The 18,338-nt window shown below is 37.2% G+C and overlaps 2 protein-coding genes across 10 annotated transcripts in view; both read left to right on the top strand.

The window, feature by feature from the left end:
• The first annotated feature begins 9,131 nt into the window (after nucleotides 1-9,131).
• Nucleotides 9,132-10,210, top strand: LOC141906453 (uncharacterized). The gene is made up of 5 exons (XM_074795753.1): nucleotides 9,132-9,251; nucleotides 9,403-9,534; nucleotides 9,621-9,701; nucleotides 9,923-10,082; nucleotides 10,160-10,210. Exons 1-5 carry the CDS (start codon nucleotides 9,185-9,187, stop codon nucleotides 10,167-10,169), a joined length of 450 nt encoding a protein of 149 aa, XP_074651854.1. The 5' UTR covers nucleotides 9,132-9,184; the 3' UTR covers nucleotides 10,170-10,210.
• Nucleotides 10,211-14,683: 4,473 nt separating this feature from the next.
• Nucleotides 14,684-18,338, top strand: part of LOC141905945 (circadian locomoter output cycles protein kaput-like) — a 41,071-nt gene continuing 37,416 nt past the window's right edge. For 5 of the 9 annotated variants that reach the window (XM_074795063.1, XM_074795069.1, XM_074795065.1 and 2 more), the window contains exon 1: nucleotides 14,754-14,804. The gene's annotated coding sequence lies outside the window, so the exon portion shown is untranslated. Of the gene's footprint in view, nucleotides 14,805-15,469; nucleotides 16,120-18,338 lie in introns of those variants that run through there. The other 4 variants (XM_074795067.1, XM_074795068.1, XM_074795066.1 and 1 more) reach the window with 4 other exon arrangements.

The following is an 18,338-nucleotide window of genomic DNA, read 5'->3' as shown; positions in this document are numbered from 1 at the left end:
TGGTTTTTTTACTTTTTGAGGTTTATCATCAAAATATTCTGATCCTAAAACATTTTTATTTAAGTTTTTATAATGTTTTTGTGATTCGAGATGTCTATTATAATTCCTTTTTACTATAAATTCATTACAAACTTCACATTTTATTTCATCCACATTCATATTTTCTAATCTTTCTTTTCTTTCATTGGAATTTTCTGGAGTTTCAAAATCTATTACATTTTTTATATGATTTACAGTTTTTTCATGTCGTGTTTTATTAGATGTATCGACGTATTTTTTACAATATTGGCAATAATATTGATTTTTATTAACATTATTATGTTCTGGCTGGTGTTCATTCTCTCCCAGTTATTAGGAAAAAAAATTACTTGTGGTGATGAGTGGTGTCTCGTCCTCTCGTCCTCTGGTATGAACGCCTACTTTTCCAATTACTAACATCAACCAAATTGCGGTAATCCGCGAAACGGAGCGCGTTGTTTTCTATCCGCCACAGCATATTTCTTCTGCGCATGCTCTAGTCAGCGTCCAATGCGGGGTGCGATTTAATACTTTGTTTAGAACTGCGTGCGCCGGGCCGTTAGTTCGAACACGAGGTTGTCATGAATTCGGCGCACACATTATGAGAATGCCGGTTTGCTAGCGTATCTATTTAACACCCGTATTGCTCGGGTTAGTTTTACTATTAACGGGTGGCGCTGTATGTAAATTTCACATAAATCAACGACTTTCGGCTATTAGCGGTACTTAAGACCACTTGAAAACATCATAGTCAATTACGGTAGTAGTGAACATAAAAAGATACAGTACAAAGATACAGTACGGTGTACAGTTAAGGACATGATTCCATAGGACCCATACCAGAGACATTTTGTTCAGACAAGGACTATTAGTTAAACACTAATCTTCATTTTCAGCAATTAACGATCTGGTGAATTAATTAGTGATTCGGTCTTTCGGTGGTTCGAGATAAAATGCCCGCAAAATAAGAACCTAACGAACCAGGGCTGACCACAAATTGCCCAACAGATTAATTTTCGAAACGACACAATCCAATCATGTTTGGTAACAAATGTGGCGTGGACCATGGTATTTTAACTGACCAATGCATGACCAGTACTGACCATATAGTAAATTATTTGTTTGCAAACAATTAAGTTGTTTGGTGTCAAATAACTAGATATGATGTGGGCATTAATCTAAAAATTGTTTAACTGACCAATGCTTGACCAGTACTGACCAGTTACCGGTGCTAACCAGAACCCCCATAAGTAATTTATATGTTTAGTGAATCCTTCGTTGGTACTACTAGCTCTTACATTTAAATTTGTCGCTTGAAAAAGTCTTGTCCGATTTTTGTTGTAGGTAGCGAGCTAACTTTGAAATTCCGCTAAAATGCATACGATTTTTACGTAGGGTTTTGAACGAACAACGTTTCCATTTGTAATTGTAACGTGCGCATTTGAGCCTGTAACGTGCACATTTCACTCGCGTGAACGTGCGTATCGGTACCAACATGCGAGACTTGTCAAACTTTTACGATCAAGACTTTTAAACTGAACAAAGAAGATATCATATCATATTATATATACATGAATAGATGGAATGATAATGTAGTAGTTTTAAATGTTTCGTAGCTGCTGTCCACTGACCACAGATCAAAGCTAATTGCCTGATATGAAATATATTTTTGTTATAGAGATGTAGTAGATCAGTGAGAATTCAAACTTATGGTTAATTTTGAGTGATCACAACGCTAACCAATAGAGAAAGCTGTAAGTCCTAAGAAAATATGCATTAAGTATAACATATCTTTCAATATAATGATGAAGTATTCAACTGGCCATCACAACAATAGTTTGACTTATCTTATTGAAAAAACCGGAGTGTTAATGGGAAAACCTTGAATTCGAAACAATTCCACACTCAATCGTTTACTTTGAAAACACAATTTGCATTTTGTGGACATGTATTTTTTTCTGCACCAAAAGCATGAAGTATATTATCTTTGCTTGTAAAAATTTGAAATTTTGGGGAAGATTTTTGGCCTCGTTAACCTGTGAACACGTCCTTCGTATATTTTCTAAGACCGACCCTTGAAATAATGCTGAGAGTTCCGAGGATAATTTTGGTAGGATGTAAACTTAGGCTGCTTCGTATCCGTGGAGGGTTGCTAATACACAATAATCATAAGTACCATGAGATTCGATAGAATATCATTTTTCAATCATACGTACACGAATTATCGCGATATAAAGATAAATAGTACTTTAATATACTGTTTACTTCTTATACTGTATATTTCTTTAGTAGTATAAATAAAGAGTGGATCAGCAGGCCACCTGAGACCATTCCACGATCTAAGGTAAGTTGCCAAAAGTTAGTAAGTTTACCAGTGGATAGTTAACATTTATAATGACAATTAAATTTTCATTGCTAAAATAACTTTGTACTTGTTGACTCAAAAGCAGAGAATTGAAAATACGATAATACGATACGAAAACTCAGTGTACAAATTCAAAAAGATTATCCCTAGTGAGAGATCGAACGTTGTGTCGTAATTTTCTAATGATAAAACATGGTTTGAAATTTGAAATGTGTACATAGTTGATCTTTTTCAATGTATTTAGTCATGTATCATATTGGATGATGGTTAATTTAAACTATCTTTTGAGAAACGGGTCCCAGAGCTGTATCCTTTACTCCTGTAATAGAGGATGCAATCTATTTGCGACAAACAGCTAGTGCAAATAGCTAGAAAAGGTAACAATAGTGCATTGGCAAACTTAGAGCAAGCGTACATTGGTTGTTTAGGTTTTTCGAAGGGGAGAATTTGTGGGAAAATTAATCATTACTGAGATATATCCGTGGCGAGCTTTTCCAGGGATTTAAAAAGTCGAGCTGTACACAAGGAATTTTGTGTAGTCCAATATCCGTGATTACCTCTGGCGTGGAGAGATACAATCTAAAACCAACCCTAGAGTCAAATATTTTACCACAATTTTTTATGATCAATAAAAGATTGAGTAATAGACATTCAAACAGTATTATCTAAATTGCACTCCATTTTAAACTCATTCATCTCTTCACAAACTCCAACTTGTTGAACAGTCCACATTGAAATTAGGGACCACTATTCTTGCTCATCTACACTGGCTACCAATCTAACAAAGGATTAAATTTGAGTGTTTGATGTTATAACAATATCAGACTGAAGTATGGATTCGGTTTCTACTTTTTAATTGAACATTTATATCACATATTGGGCATCATTTTTACCAGTATATATTGAATAACCTATCCATATATCATCTTCAATTTTTATAAAATCTGACTTTTGAGATGTCATTCAATCAATGCATTCACATGCGGTCGTCGCTTTCAATAGCCACCACGGACTGGCTCCTTATTATTTCTTTGGTGATACCATTGGCGGACGATCCCACACGTTTCTTGCTCCAGCCCTAGAATGCTCAATATTCGTCGTGAACCCCGATTTGAGTTTAAATTCAAAATACTCCTAAAACACACCTGTTAACTAGATTACTCTAAAACACCTTTATGTGCAAGAATCAGTGAAATTGGCGCTTTATCAGTTGTATTCATCAATCGTACGCACGAATCTCGTATCGTATCCTATTAATGTGGAGACCCATCCTCGTAAAGAGAATGAATAGGCTCTGTTGCGTTCATATCATTTGATATGAGGCTACGTGTCATCTTCAATTGAAATCACGTTGTTTTTTTAAAGGGTGGGCGAGAATATATTCTTATGTTTTTGTTTCTCTGAATGTTGCTATTTAAGAGTTCAATAATTTCAGTCTACCAAACAAAGGATTTTCCGTATGTTTCGTGACATGTTTTTCCATAACCCTAGGAGAGCATTTTAGGTATTTTTTTGCGGATGACCGAAAGCTGCTGTCCCTTTCTAGTAATTTGATGATATCCGTCGAAATCTAAATTCTAAAAAGGAATCGGGCATATCTTCTTTATTGACTATATATGAACTCAACAACAAGTGACACTCCCTTCAAAGGTGCCGAAGTAAAATCATGTGTCGAGTGGAGATGATATTGTGTCAGAATTTCTTCAAAATCGGAGAAAATTGAATATTTTAAAAATAATCATTTTACATGTATGTTTGAATCCGTTATAACTGGAGCAATTTTCATGAAAAAATATCTATGGAATCAGCGAAATGTAATTAAGAGGAATACTATGTTTAAAAAGTTATCAAAGACATTTGAAAAAAGTTTTCTGAATTCGTCAACTGTTAAACTAGTAACAAACAGATGTGTTCCCATTAAACCACCGACCGCGAGCCGAGTCGATGTGAGATGTGCCCTACACTGAAAATCTCAAGTGCTATACAACCGGTTTTTTAGGTGCCTCTGAATGTCGGCCGTTAAAAAACTGAACAATTCCCATTTGGAAAGGGCCTACGTAGTTAGAGAAAATTCAAGATGTGTATATCGTGTGAGATACAGGCTCCATATTTCATGTGCGTTTGGAATTTAACCTTGTTTATAACGAAACACGCATGTATTTATGCTATTTTAGATTTAAAAAGAGCGCACGAAAGTGTTTCATGAGACCCGCAAATAACGTCAAGTTATTTATGCATTTTTGATTTATATGAATAAATTTCGCTTCGAAATCTTAAAATTTCTCAGGTGGATTATTCAATAAATTCACAACAGTCCATTATGGATTAGTTTGACGCCAATCGTTCTTTTAAAGATCTTTCTTTCTCGAAGAAAGATTTTCTTAAAAACTTTGATTATGGCGAATCTTTTATGTGTCCGATAGTTAAACCTTCGGGTATTATACTAGAACACAAATTTTTAAAGATATTCATAACATACTGAAGGATATCACAGGTTATACCCGAACATATGCAGTTGGATAGATCTTTTTGTTTCGACTCGCATGCGACAGTAAAAACGGTACTTGTGTAATAAGTGAACTTCATCATTGATATTTTCACTAATCTACTTGAATTCCAAAAAAGAACCGACAATGAAAAATGGTTACAGCTGTGACTGATATCGCTCCAAATTTCAATTCCTATGAACACTTTTAATATAAAGAAAACTATTAACGAAACAGTTTTTAGAGGCGAAGAATCCGCGTTACCATCGAATTTTCAAAACTTGAAGGAATGGTTAATGCCTCGGTGACCACTGGTCTAGTACGCGGTTTTCTGAAATGAAAGTGGCCAAGTCTAAAGAACAACTATTGTATCACATGATTTCAAATATTAGGAACCCAATGCGTTTAATGATTTAATTAATTGGTATCGCGCAGATTGGTTGAAAGACGGGTGTTAGTCACCTTGTGATTTAATTGTTTTTCATGCATCGATTAATTAATCTTATTATAACTTATTTGTAGGCGCATCCCGCAAACATTTGCTATTCGTTGAGTTTTCAAACGCAGTACTGTTCAGATGATTCGAGTCAAGTAGTAAAAAAGTTTATGTATTAGCATTACTATGCAGTGAAAATAACGCACTGCGGCAAGTGAGGTGCTGTGATCCAGATGTGTAACCCATTTATGGGTAATAAATTTCCATCATGTCAACGCCATTCAAAAACAGTAGCAAAACTTTCTGCTGGTTTCTAGAAATAGCAATACGACGACAAGCACTTTCGAATTCGACCACGATATTTGAGAAGTTTCACTGGTGGTCAGTGATGGTCAATTTATGAATTTTAATGGCGAATCCTTTCTAGTTTCACACCAAAAGCGGTACCGGTATATCGTTCTTTCAAGAAGTTTCAATTCGTCAGTGGTGGTCAGTGATGGTCAATTTATGAATTTTCAATGGCGAATCCTTTCTAGTTTGACACCATAACGCGGTATATCGTTTTCATATTCGAGAAGTTTGAATTGGTCATTGGTGGTCAGTGATGGTCAGTGATGAATTTGCAATGATGATTCCTTAGAGGTTTGAAAACAAACATTACATGATAAATTTCCGAAATTCGAAGTCAAGTGGTCAGACTCGGGGATATCTCAATTGGTCAGTTACTGACCATCATGGTGTTACCATTGTGGTCTCAAATGAAACATGTGGAACCGACGAAGGGGCCCAAAAGCGTTAAGTCATTTCCTGGAGTGACGTGATCCAAAAATGCCCTAACTGGAAAAGGCAGTCTCTCAATTGGATGAACCAAATCGGACAGGACAATTAAAATTTGGGAAGGCCACAGGTAGTGGTCTTTCTACGAAGCCCACGCGGTGAGCGTATTATTATGAAATCTTTTTTTAAACCACCATGTACCACGAAGTAATAAGCATCGTTGTAAGCACTTGAAACAGCCATTAACCACTTGAAACTGTCAGATCAAACATCATACCGCATCCCCGCAAAGAGGGGTGGTTCAGCAAACCGGAGTTTTCATTAGCCTCTCTAGAATACCCCGCCAGTACGGGTAGCCGAGCAAACCGGAAAACTCATAATGAGGGGCCTGAAACAAGCAGTTTTTGACCCCAGTGTATCCTAAAATTAACCAGTTGACCAGTTCATCGAGCCGGCAAACATCATCTTCGGAATATCAACGCTTTTAACACAAACAGACGAGAAAGATCGATTAAGAATTCCTACACGGCGTAAAAAATTCTTATAGACTGGTTACCGGTCTCTATCTTATAGACGGACGCCGGGCGCCGAAGGCGCCCGGAGGACGTCCCTTTGGTAAGCTGACTAGCTGACAAAGTCAGAAAAAAATGACGTCACTTGACGTCCGGTTTGACCCTAGTTCCAGGACGCGTTAACTACCTTTCAATTTTCGGTTACGGATACACATTCTTAGTGTTCAATTAGATTCCAAGGTCGTTTTCGCTATCAAAATGCCGGTCATATTAAATCGCGCTGAAGAAGTGTTCAGAAACATATCTGAATACGAAGCCGAAACTGGCACTAAATTTGTTTGTCAGCATAAAGACAAGAACTTTGGAAATGAAGGTATGTTTTCAATTGATCGAGAGGTGTCATTTTAAAATTAAAAAAGCCTATCGTCTGGACTTGTCGAAGAATAACAGCACAGCAGAAAGAACGTTAGCCGGTTAGGCCTATAACCTAGCACCTAATTCAATGGACCAAAGAATAGGCTTATAAGCAGCTGCTAGTTTATCAGTTTACCGTGAGGGACAGGGACCATCAATGTCAATGTTTCAACTGCCCAACTTGGGCGAGGGCTGTGGGTCATATGGTTCATAGCGGTCATTGAAAGTCATGGAAAGTCATGAAATGGGAATAGGTCAATTCAAGGCCTTGAAAGTCATGGAATTGCCTCTAAAGTCATTGATTCATGGTCATGGTCATTGGAGAGTGATCTACCTTACTGCGCGCATAGATTTCGAAGTGGTTAGTCACAGCTACGAGCAATCATCTAAACATAATTGCTCGGTCACAGATAATCTATAGTTTAGGCATTATACATCATCAGATCTGATCATTGTGTTGTTAGGTCTAGTTCACACTAGTCTTAATTTATCTCAACTACAATGAAAACAAAATATGCCATCGAAGTTTCAGTATTAGTAACATTGCGTCATTGAATTGGGCTCGAAAAGGTGCTTGAAAGTCATAGAATGAGACTGGTCATGGAGACTATGAACCCTGGACTCATACAACATGGCCCTATGTCTATTATGTGTGTGGGTGTGCTAAATTAGGCCTAACCTACTGTATAAAATTAATAGGTAGGATAATATATTTGAATCAAATTCAGATTGGAAAAACTGGCTGAAAGAAAGATGTTCGACACCGCGAATCTATTGGGAGTCCACTTCGTCAACTGGAACTGGTGTGAAAGAAATTCCTTTTGATGGCACGCCATTTATTTATGTTAGTCGTCTGGACCCAGTTCCACAGTTGTGCGTTAGAGTTAACTCTGAGTTAAAGCTAGTTCATTTTCGATGAGTTAACTCGGAGTTAAATCTTAACTCGGAACTGTGGAACTGGACCCTGGTGCTTAACTGTCACCAAGGCATAGATTATAATAAACGTAAAAAGGAGACATACAAAAAGAAAAAAGATGATTTGATGGTAGGCTATTCAAACTTTTTTGTTCTGTCGCTGCAAGTCTTTAAATACAAGTCGTTGTTTTATTTTGATGGTTATGGTGTGAGTTTGTATATTTTAGGAGGAGGATCATGTTTTTACCAAACGCCGTACGCTGATCCAAACCACAAAAAAACTTGACTGCCCTGCATCGATAAAAGTGAATCAGGTTGTTCGATTTCCTGATATAATGGTGAATACCACTTAATCCTAAAGTATTGTGAGTTGTTACTCAAATCATGTGATTTATTATTGAAATTATTTCCTTATTTCAGATCAACAGAAACACTGTACGTTGTAAAGAAAACGGTTCGGCGAAACTCCGACAGAATTTACATGACTTGTCAATAAATGGATTAATACAATATCATATTCAGTTGCCCGACATCCAGGACCACAAAGAACACCCCGTTGGGGATGAGGTAATTTGTCTGTGAAACAATAGGCCTAGTTCTAATATGCCTAGGAATTTTAGTATGATTTACTTAAAACCTTGCTTGACACTTCTTTGCTTTAATTGCTTTGAAAAATATTCTAACTGGAACTTTGCTCATTTGAATTTAACAAATACGCGTACCGTATGTGTTTTAATTTTCAGACAGCAAATATGTGCGAGCCTGTTGATCCTGTAATCGTACAGAAGATACGCAGCCTGACATTTAACGGTGTTCAGAAAGTGTCTGAAATGATGCGGTACATCCGTAATTTTGTCAAAGATGAACTTTTAAAGAACCAGACTGTATCGGAGAACCGCCGTCGTTACTTCCCTACTCATAAAGATATCGAAAATATCATGTTGAATGAGAAGTGTACTCATCAGAAAAGCAAGGTAAATAAATTCAGCCATCAGTATGATGCTTGAATGGCTATTCCCCATTCCCAATTTTGCATCTTTTATTTTCAGAATGATCAGGAAAACTTATCACTGCAAATCGATGATTGGAAGAAGGCTGATGCAAATGCAAAATTTTTTTTCGACCCGCTCATCATACCGATGAAGGTGATCGGTAACACCACCTATTTTGTTATCAGACCGAATGGCAGCAGCGTTTGATGATGCGATATGGAAATGATATATGTTTGCTTGATGCAACATATAAGACACTGAAGTATGCCATGCCCCTGTTCTTTATAAGTGTTAAGACAAACGTCAATTATTGTGTTGTTGGAGTTTTTATGCCAGGTACTTTTAAGCCATGATCGTATACATAATCACAGCATTAAAATACGTACTGGTTCTTTGAACAAATTTTGCTTAAAAAATCTTGATCACACACCTGGTATTCTGTATACCAGTAGCGGTATTTAATTATATATAAAAAACATAATTTTAGAACACGAAGACGCTGCAAGCATTAAAGAGGCCATCGATGTTTTCAAATCATGGAATGAAAATTGGAGGCCACAGGATTTTATCACTGATTGCTGTTGGGCAGAAATAAATGCTATTGAAAGTGCTTTTGAAGGTAGATGTATGCAGTGTTAAGATATTGCTTTGCGACAATTTTGTTAGACAAAGGTATTAATGTAAAAGTTCTTTGATTTATGCTAGATGTATTGGTAAGACTATGTAAATTTCATAGAGAGAAAGCATGGAACGAATGGCTCGCAAGATCTGAAAATGGAATTGGAGGTATGTGCTTGATATAACTGTGGCTGCAAAATTTGATTCCCAAATTGAAATGTCCAAAATATGTACCAGTTGCCCGAGAAATGCCCCTTAGTATATTTCCAATTTTTCCTATGCGTTTAGTACATGTACTTAAACCGAACCCCCACCCCAAATAAAGCAAAAATACTATTTGAGCGCTTCCTATATGTTGTCATAAATTCCTAATATGTTTTCGTTTTCAGAAAACAGAGAAATGTTGAAAGGACTGATGAGAGATATTGCTGAATCAACTACAGAGGCAGGATTTAATTGGGCTTACAATGAACTTCAGCAATCTAACATTTGGAAAGTCAATCCAAAGTTACGTCGATGGTTTCAAAATTCTTGGCTTAGTGAAAAAAGGTACCCCCTTTTTCTCAAGCTTTTAGCCCATACTAACATGTAATGCTGCAATGCTTTGAAATTAATTTATATTTCAGCGATGGGTGAGAGCATATCAACCAAATCTACGAACATCATCGATACAAACAACGAATGGAGTAGAACGGCAAAATGAAGCCCTCAAGTATGGATTTTTACAGGGCTACAAAAACTGTTCCCTGACTGAATTAGTTAATGTTATTATTAACATGTTTCTACCAAGGAGTTATAAAAAGTGAGTATTGACAATATCCTTTGGAAAAACAAAAATGTACTTTAATTGAATTATGTACTTTATTCGAAATTCACTGGCATTTTTTTTCAGATATGTTGAGCTGAACGTGAAAAATAGTAGTAGTTACAAGAAATACAACTCCAATGTACCTTTATGGCTCGTTGATCGACCACGATATTTTGTGGACCACATTACACAACGTATGCAATCCAACATAGAATATACCATAGAAGTCGAAAAAAATAAGTGGTTCAAAGTGGTGAGTGGGCTTAAGCATTATCAAGTTTACCTAGGATCCAATACTGAACTACCGCGCTGTACTTGTAAAGACTGGCAGATAACCTTATTACCGTGTAAGCACATGTGTGCTGTCATCGGTCTCTCTGAATACTCATTTCATTCCTTAGCCGCATCATATATCTCAAATCCAAGATTTTATCTTGACGAAGTTATTGTGAAGACATGCAATCTGATCCCTACCAATATTGACAATGTAACAAACAGTGTTACTTTTGTGGACAACGAAGATTGTGTTTCTTCTGACGATGAGCCTGAAGTGCAGTCTGCGCAGTTGATTGAGCCAAAATATATGGAAAATAAGGTTCTACGAAAAAAGTGTTGTGCTGTTGTAAATGAATTGAAAAACCAGGTTCATCTTATTGAGGATGAGGACTTGGCGGAATTTCTTGAAGAAGCTACTGCTCTCCGTGACCGTTTTTCCAAACGCCTACCACAGGATGAAACAACACTAGTCGTCAATCGAAAGGCACACTCTGCTCCTAAGCGATCTGCTTCTGAAGACATAGGCCTATCATATGCTCCACCTCCAAAACATAGAAAGTCTTTGAAATGGCATAAACGCTTCGGAAAAAATGCAGATGATATGAAAAAGTATGTGGGTGTGAATTTGCCTGTTTGTCATGAAACTGATAAATGTGAATTTCAAAATTCAAGTAGACCTATGTCGTTGACCACCAGGGAGAAAATTAAGTCTTCGGACAACACCCTGATCGCTGTTGGTAATGTTCGCTTGATTACAGGGGATGTTAATAGTTTGTTGAACCACGAGTGGTTGAACGATAGACACATTCATGCTGCTCAGCATCTTATCCACCTTAGATATCCATACATAGATGGATTTAAGGATCCTATATTACTATCAGCAAATTCCTTCAGTGCTCCGATGCATGGTGACGGTATCCAAATCCATAACGTAGGTAGTCACTGGGTTTTGTGGACATGTATAGGAAATGAAGTTGCTGTTTATGATTCTATGACTCCAAAAATTACCCCTGATCTACAATCCCAGCTGGTTTCTCTATATGCGAACTATGCTCAAGGTGATAATGGAATTATAACTGTGAAATTATATTCACCACAAAGACAAAGCGGTGGTAATGATTGCGGACTTTTTGCAATCGCCTTTGCATATTGTTTAGCTTCTGGTGATCATAATGTATTTGATATCGTCTTAAAACAGTCAAAAATGCGATCGCATTTGTTTAAATGTTTGAATAATTCAGAAATTGAAATGTTTCCATTTGAGCCTAGGAATATTAAGAGCTTAAAAACCTATTTTGGTAGCATTCAGATTTCAAAGCGTAATCGTTTCCAATGTGTTCGTTAAAGGAATTTGTATTTTCTGTGTTATGTGTGATCTTTATTGATTTTGATGCGGTTAAATAATTAATTGGTATGAAAAATGATTCCATGACTCATAGAAATGATTAAACGATGATTGCTTGAATCTTTTGTATTGTCCTTACCAGATATATCAAAATGTGAGAAAAATTAACGTAGGCCTATCTATTCTCAATTGTATATTTCATCAATCATTGATAAGATATTTTCTTTTTTGAAGATCTCTGGAAACTTCAGGTATGTATTGTTAAGAATCTGTTGTCTTGCACATTCCCCCTATCATGCTTACTGTAACGCTTTTGATGTGCTATCAAGTGTATTTTTAACATTCTTTTCTATGTTATTTTTCTTATCTGATATCTGCGTGACTAATGATGAGGGAAGATAATATCTAACTTATGTCACCATTCTAATCATATACCAACTTGCACTAATGTTCACTTTAACACGGTATTTGGAATAAATGTTTTAGTCACGCGTACGTACGCTTAATTGCTAGCTGATTTATCCATCCATATATTCATTTGAGAATTAATTTCTTTGCAGTCGATATCAATTTCTGTTATTATAGTTATCATTCCAATTCCAAATAATGTAGTTCCTAATCCTACCATAAGAATTCAGTATTTCTTTCAGTAAGTAAAGGTAGGCCTATGCATTTTCAAGAAATCTTTTATCAATATATTGTTATTCTTTTTACTCCATCTGTTACTGCAGTAAAATAGAGAAAGTAAATCATAAAGTACAAATTAGCCTACACGCTTTCTTGTTGTATTTTTTATTGGACATTGCATTGGTGGATTGTAGAGATAAGGACCTAGGACCTGGGCTCTGGCCTTTTCGTCATCATTTTATCAATGATTTGCAAAAGGATTTCAATTGAAGGAAGGATTTTACATTAAAAGGAGGGTAAAAGATTTTTATGATAAAGAGGAGACGGGCGGACAGACGGTTGTTTGAGCTCAGACCACTATTCCAAAATCTTCTATATCCTATAGTAAAAACAAGAAATTCGAGAGTTTAGTTCATATATAAGCGCGTAAATTCAGGGGAAATCCTGCTTATGGCTCATAGGCCAGCATCTTAGCTACGCATTGAAGTGGTTTTCGCCCCACATACCCAACCTAACTTTTGAAATAATCAAACCTTTAGAAAGGAGGGGTATCCCAGTACAGGTATGCCAGTACATCCGAGCCAAATATCTAAGGGAATCTCCCACCGTGTTTGGTACCCTTACTCCAAGCAAAAAAAGTCCAGGGAATCCCTTATTTCATCATCGATCTGTCTCTCAGGATCAATGGATTTCATACATATAACCGAAATTCGTTACCTATCCCATTTGCAGAAATTATGGCAACATTTATGGGGGACCTCTTCTTCACTCTAGGTACTATTTTTGGGGTCCGGTCCGGCCCTACGCATCTTCGAGCTACTAACCTAATTGTGGTCTGATGCCGTTTGTTTATATGGCGTTTCCAGGTTGCGGTAACGACCTTGGCTCAATGAATTCTATGTCTGCAGTGTATCCGTAACCGAAAATTGAAAGGTAGTTAACGCGTCCTGGAACTAGGGTCGACCCGGATCGGCACGGCGTAGTCTCGCTCTCGAGCAGCAGCAACATCGCGGTCGGCAAAAACATTAGTCTCCGCCCCTTCTTCACCAAATAAGGAATTCGGAACCGCTGGCCGCGTGGACTGCTTATTTTGAACCGTATTCCCGGCGGATTAGAAAGAAATGTATATTTTTCGCAAGAGAAATCAATTTTTGTACTGACATTCGCATTCCCTGCTAATTCGAGTTTTTTCTAGCAGAAAATAATTTTCCGATTTGTGCGTTTCAAACGCGTATTTTTTTTCTTTTTGAAGGTAATTAAGAAATGCGTTGGTAATCTTCTCATCTTCCTTTTATTTCCAAATGGAGCTAATTTCTAAATTAACTACCAGGTCAAAATTCTTCAATATTGCAAAAACCCCTCTCAGTTTCCACCATAGAAATGTCATTGGTTACGGGTTTCACAAAGAGTTTTAAACCATTAAAAAATGACACTTTATCTAAACCGAAAGAATAATCTTTTTAGCAGACAGTGGTACCGAGACCTGATTTATAAGAAATTTTTCAAGTTTTTTTTCTCGCAAAAATTAAAATATTAAATTTCATTTGATCTTATAATATAAGATTAAAGAATTATGAGGTTTGATTCATTTCTGAAATTTGGGCTTATAATATATCAAGCCCAAATTTCAGAAATGAATCAAAACTTACAGTTACAGAGTTACAGTTTCATCTTCTTTCTTCCCACCCCTTAACTCGAGCATTTAAATTTTCCAAGTTTTGACTAAGAATTGATTTAATTTCTTCATTAATTCATTGCTTTGGGTTCAACTACAGTACAATTTCAATATGAAATATTGGAGTTGATTCTCTTTCCAGTTTCATTCAACATTTAAGTGTGCTCCTTGTCACTGACAATATTTTGAGTGTTTTCGACTTCGTTACCCCGTACTTGAGGTTGTTTTCCCCAATCGCTATCATTTCTTACTATGAAAAATTGAATCAAGCTGTGACGAGGCGTCCGTCACTTCATCTATTACATATTATATATATTGAATGGGCCAGGCAACCAGTCTAGGCGCAGAAATAGTAACGCCATCTGTGTACTATTATTCGACGTTTCGCCTGTCAACTTATTCGCATTTTCACATTCTCACTTGACATACTTCCGCTATGAATTCTCACTTGGCGCAGATCCATAGTCCTCAAACGCGCCATCATCAACTGCCGATTCTCGAGAAACCAAACGCGGAAGTAATTAACGTAGTAAGAATCAAGTAAGAACGTAAGACCTACGAACAATTATCTGAATAATTTCAGATAATTGCTCGTAGGTAAAGACTAAGAAATGCATTTTTTAAATGAATGAAAGCAAAAATTTCACGAAGCTTATGTATTGTTTAATGAATCATTTTTAGGTACCAGGATAGCTATATATCCATAAAAAATTCAAATAGCTCCAATCTTATTCTTAGTCTTACTGAAAGAAAGCTTGTTGGAATGGGGAGGGCTCAAATAGCAATATGCTTTTTAAATTTTTGAATTATCTTCAGTAGTTTTCGAGATATCGCAAATTGAAGTTTGAAAATTTGAGCGAAAAGTGTCTTCATGTTTTAATACACAAAAACTGTGATCTAAGAAGGCAATATTTCATGTAAACAAACTTCAATATCTCTTAAACTAAAAGAGATAGACTAGAAATTTAAAGAGCAATACACTCATAGCACTTTCAGGTGACAGTTGAAAGACCCAAAATTTTTATCTGACTCCAAATGCGGAATGAAAATATCGATGTTAGATCAAAAGTTATGATGTAGAAAGGGGATAGAATAACTAGTTATCAATAGTTTATGTTTGCCCTAAGTTTATCTAGGAGTATCTATTATTATATAGATTATTATTATTAGGTTTCCATGGTAACGGCAAGAAAAAATGTGAAATATTGAGAAATATTGATATGATTTCAGATGAAATTATTTTTTTCACTACTTAATTTTTGAAATGAATAAACATGATTATCAAGGCCTGTCAGTTAGGTCTATAGCCATAGGCTCCTATTGCAAATTGATTTAGATATACCAATTTTATATATTATTTGCTAAATGGATTTTATTTAAGAAAAGTAGAAAATTAGGCCCGACACGAAATAAAATCATGCGGTTTTCAGTATTTGAATTTTAAGATCCTAAACCTTCCGATTCCTGATGATTCGTCACTTATTCCGGGTCCTAATCTGACGAATTTTGCTCTTGAAAAAGGGTATATTTCGATTTCTATTTTCTTCGACTAAAATGCGGATTTATACACTAAACCAACCCCCAAGTGATAAAGATCGATCTTATTGGTTGATTCCAAAAGATTTTAGCTCATTTGCATTGATAGACAGGTTTTATGAATGATTTTACTACGCGATGTCAAAACGCCTAGTAAAAACGCGCATCACACTTTTCCTAATCAATAATGGTCGTCACAATCGATAGTGGCGCCCCGCGCGGACATGAACATACCTAACCAGGAGGGAGCGACTGCACTTTTAGGTGTCCCTAGTGGTTATGATGTACCTAACCTAGTTAGTTAACCTAATCGTTGGTGGTAAGCTTTTTTATAATCGGATGGGCTTATATAACAAATGTGGTTTGTGAAAATATCCGATCGTGAAACTAAAACACAGACAGGTTACTGACTTAAGTACCTAACCTTACCATAACACTATTCTTTAATAACACTAGCACCACACAGTAGAAAGGTGACCTAAACTGCAGTTAAACCGGTACGAGTACCTATACGTATGAAGAGAAGGCAATATCAGATACTTCTTCTTCTTCTTCCGTTTACTGTCAGCATCAATGAATATTACAGTTTTCGGGGGTGCGCAGAGGATAAATATAAGTATCAGGGAGAAATTTAAAGGATATTTTTTGTTTTTTTTGTTGTTTTAATTAAAATAGCCATGAATATACTATTGGCTAGGGAGAGCAGCCTTGAAGCTTGCAAGGCTGTCGACTGACACCAGGTCTGCAGGGAGTTTATTCCACTCTCGGATAGTGCGAGGGAAGAACGACTGCTTCCTGGTTTCTGTGGATGTCTGTCTTGGTATGGGGCTCCCAGACCGAGCTGGCGTATTCGACGAGCGGTCTTACTAGCGACTTGTAGGCCGCCTCCTTGACGTGTTTCGAGCTGATGTTTACGTTCCGTTTAAGGAATCCTATTGTGCGATTGGCTTTGCTACATAGAGACCTGACATGCGGCGACCAGTTTAAGTTATTGGAGATCGTTACGCCCAGGTACTTGGCCGACTGCACGTGACTTAGGATGTGGTTCCGCAGTGTGTAAGGGTATGCTGTAGCTCGTCCCTTTTTTATGCTGAGGACATGGCATTTTTCAGGGTGAAATGCCATGAGCCACCGGTCTTCCCATTCCGCTAGTTGGTTTAAATCTTGTTGTAGTATGTGTGCCTCTTGCTGGGATGAGACAGTGAGATAGACCAATGTGTCATCCGTGAATAGCCTAGCTGTTGAGTGGATATTGTCTGGGATGTCGTTAATGTAACATAGGAATAGGCTCGGCCCCAGTACTGATCCTTGCGGTACACCTGATTCAACGCTTACAGGGTTTGATGACTCTCCTGAGACTACTACTGTCTGCATACGATTGGTGAGGAAGGCTTTGATCCAGGCATTTGTTTTCCCTGTGATACCATATCTTCTCAGTTTTTCCACTAGTAACTGGTGACTCACTTTATCAAATGCCTTACTAAAGTCCAATATGATGCAGTCTGTCTGTTTACCGGCCTCCATGTTGAGGGTTGCATCGTCAATGAACTCTGTCAGTTGGGTCTCACATGACAGTCCGCTGCGGAATCCGTGCTGCATCTTGTAGAGTATGTTGAGTGTCTCTCCATGTTTCATGATGCTGCTCGTTATGATGTGTTCTAGAATGTTACAACATAAACATGTCAGTGAAATAGGGCGATAATTCTCGGCTGCGTACTTCTCTCCTTTTTTGAAGATAGGAGCAACGTTTGCTCAGCGCCAGTCTGTTGGTAATTCTGATGAGTCATACGATTTCCTGAATATGAGGGTCAGTATTGGAGCGATATCTTCTGCGAGTTCTTTTAGTATGCATGGTTTTATGTTGTCGGGGCCTGCAGCTTTTGAGGGATCGAGGTTCTTCAGTAGTTTAGTAACTCCTGGTATTGATATGCTAATGTCCATCATTTCGTGGTGTTGATCGATACTGCTACATCTCTGTTGCAGTTCGTCTTCGGAGAGGTTGGTCTTACGAGAGAACGCAGACTGGAATTGCCGGTTAAGGATGTTAGCTTTGTCCTGGTTAGAGCTCTGAAGTTTCCCTTGATCTTTTAGCGGTGGGATGTCAGTGCTGTCTGATTTTTTGTGTTTAATGTAGGTCCAAAACTTTTTAAGACAAGTAAACTGGCTGGTGTTATCATTGGTACTTTGGGTTACGACGGTTTCAATATACTTCCAGTAAGCTCTCCTGATATCTCTATGCACTAATCGCCTGCTTTCCCTGTATTTGGCTCTATGCTCAGGGTGTCCTGATTTCTTCATTTTGCGGTGGAGGCGATCACGTTGTTTGATGCGTCGACGGAGAGCTTGGTCTATCCATGGTCTGCTGTCTCTTTTCCTGATATTTTTATGTGGAATAATTTTGGACACACTTCAAGGTGTTTTTTGAAGTTGTTCCAAAGATCCTCAGTTGAGTTTCCATTGTTGGACATTTCGGTTACTTGGGCGAGCGTGGATTTCATATCGCATCGCATGTTTTCCCAGTTTGCCCTGTTGTACAGG

The sequence above is a fragment of the Tubulanus polymorphus genome, chromosome 5 (genome assembly GCF_964204645.1).
Source record: "Tubulanus polymorphus chromosome 5, tnTubPoly1.2, whole genome shotgun sequence".
In the NCBI taxonomy this organism is placed as follows: domain Eukaryota; kingdom Metazoa; phylum Nemertea; class Palaeonemertea; order Tubulaniformes; family Tubulanidae; genus Tubulanus; species Tubulanus polymorphus.
The sequence above is the reverse complement of the archived record's forward strand: the minus strand, read 5'-3'. Positions and strand labels throughout refer to the sequence as shown.